The 2,500-nt window shown below is 43.6% G+C and overlaps 1 protein-coding gene across 1 annotated transcript in view; it reads left to right on the forward strand.

Annotated features, from left to right (window-relative positions):
- Nucleotides 1-2,500, forward strand: part of LOC108689671 (zinc finger protein 608-like) — a 246,952-nt gene that overhangs the window by 242,803 nt on the left and 1,649 nt on the right. The window contains exon 6 of the mRNA XM_018196537.1: nt 1,224-2,500. This exon is cut by the window's right edge and continues 1,649 nt beyond it. Within this exon, the coding sequence (XP_018052026.1) occupies nt 1,224-1,258 (35 nt within the window). The 3' untranslated portion in view covers nt 1,259-2,500. The remainder of the gene's footprint in view (nt 1-1,223) is intronic.

A 2,500-nucleotide genomic window follows, 5' to 3' on the forward strand; every position in this document is an offset into this window, starting at 1 on the left:
CACGGCACTGCCGCCGGTGGCGGCAGGCAACCGTAGGAGACATGGACACGAGCGAGCGAGCGGTGTAGCCGATACTGAACAGGATACCGCGTGTATTTTCCATACTGCATTGTACGGCTGGATTAGGACCAAGGAGAAACCAGTAAAAAACGGTTGACAACGGCCGGATTAGGACCAAAGTAGCCGGTAAAGAAGCCGGGATATTCTTTACCTATTCTGTACCGCCCGTTCTCTCGATGTCATTTGAAATTGGGATCCCAGAAAAGCTAGTTGAGACGTTAGGACCACAAAGCGATGACCAAGATGACGGGTGCTATCGTTCCTCTTCTCAACAACGGTTCAAGTATTAGGGACTTAAGACTAGATGAAATATTAAAACTCCTATGTGATAGCCAGGAAAAGAGGAATGGGAATAGTGTGCTGTTCATTTACTTGATAACTCTAACTGGAACTTTAGGGCAATGTGATACACGGTGCTCTATATTATTCATGTCCCTGCGAACTAGGCTGAATTAGGAATTCTATATATGCAAGCAAACTGTAAATCATGATTAGTGATAAGGTTGGAATCAAGAAGATTGATGATCACGAAGATCCACGACTTTCCAAATCAAGCGCACGCGGAAAGTACTATATGTATATCGAATTTAGAGGACGTGAGAAAGATAGATAAGAGACTGAACTCGATTCGACGCACAAATATGTTGTCCATATTCTCGGACAGAGTTGTTTCTGATCAATCTGAACAGATAGTAGTAGGCTCGACGAGACGATCGTGCGTAAGCAATCCTTTTGAATGTATCGAACTATCGGAGCGATGCTCACGCGACGAGAGGAATTTCCTCCTATCACACTCTCCGAGTATCGTGACGCCACATATGTCCATTGCGGATTCACGATTCTCGCGCAGACAAAACCAGTTTGCTGGATATCCTTCTTTGTGTACATAGTGTATATCTAAGGAACACGCGCCGCATAATGTACAGATGCCTTCAGTTAGTGTAAGAATAAGTGATTAGGAGCTCGATCTTAGCCCGTAAATTGAGATCTATAAAGTTTCGAGGAGTACGATTTATCTCATGAGGGTCCTCGAGCGGGATCGAGCGAAAGGTTACCTCGTTTCGGTGGACTGGATTCGCTCAATGCCATCCAAAAAAAATCATTGATTCCTCGTTTGATATGTGCTGATTCTGGGTAACACTCGGTTTCTCTTTTCTTTCTAGTGTCTAGATCTAAACAGACCTTGTGGGACCGGTAGCTCGGAATGGAACGGAGAATTGCAGATCCGGGAAGTATTAACTAAACGACATTCGGGACCCGAAGTTAGGATAGGCTGAGGGAGATCCGCGCGGTCCATCCATCGGAACGAGGCGTGGAAGATGCGCGACGACAGTTCGCGAGGAAGCAGGCGTCTCTTTAGACTGAAGCACGCGAGGACGAACGGCACTGTCGACGTTCTTGCGTCCACGGGGCCACGCTGGCAAAAATTGCGGCGAGCATGGATTAATGCGTGCCGAGTGCGAGCGCGGCTCCGTCCCCGACTTTCAGATTTGAGTGTGTCGAGGCGAGGTGGAATTTTTATCGAGCGTAGAGAAGCTTAAAGAGCGTGCGAGCGAGCGCGTGTATGTGTGCATGTGCATGTAAGAGAGAAAGAGAGACAAAAAAATATATATATATAACGATTATATATAGGGTATACGAGAGAGATGTAAGAGAGTAGCGAATCACGTGCGTCGACTGCCTTGTACAAGCATAATGCATGCGTGTGGATGTGCGTGCGTATAGATTCCGTATCGATGTATTTTATTGTAAAGAAATAAGACAAAGAATTTAGGCGTGCGCAAACTTCGATTTTTGTAGAGAAATTGTATAACTTTGCTGATAACTTATCTCTTAGGGAAATGAAGAATTCATAATTGTGTGTTGACCGATCGCTAAATGCCGATAAACGCGACTAGAGGGAACTCGTCCTTAGGCATGAACGATTTATAAAGTCTCGAGGACGACAAAAGAAGAAAAATGAAAAAACGAGGCGACACGTAATGCGTTGATTCTAAATAATTAAGTGGCGTTAAGTGACTGTAAATTCGATGCTAGAACGCTATTTGTTTACTAAGATAATGGTAGCCAGTGATGCGCGAGAGCTAAGGGGAGAAAAAAGGGGACAAGGAATTGAGGAGAAGTGCAGGGGCGAGGTCTGTAGAGTGAGGTAAATAGGAGGAGCGAAACGTATAATTACGTATGCATACTATATATATATGTATCTATAAACTACATAATGTTTGTTCAGTAACTACTATCGTCATCCATTTTATATATATTATATGCGATTATTGATTATTAATTATATTATTTTATTACTATCGTCAGTGTGACGTAAGATAGAGAGAGATAAGAGGAGAAAAAAGAGAAGAGAAAGATAACGGCGGTGTGAGAAATTTTATTGGGCAGCGTTTCGCAAATGCCAAATCAAAAGATATGGCTAAAGATATGATGCGGT

Source organism: Atta colombica, unplaced genomic scaffold (genome assembly GCF_001594045.1).
Source record: "Atta colombica isolate Treedump-2 unplaced genomic scaffold, Acol1.0 scaffold274, whole genome shotgun sequence".
NCBI lineage: Eukaryota > Metazoa > Arthropoda > Insecta > Hymenoptera > Formicidae > Atta > Atta colombica.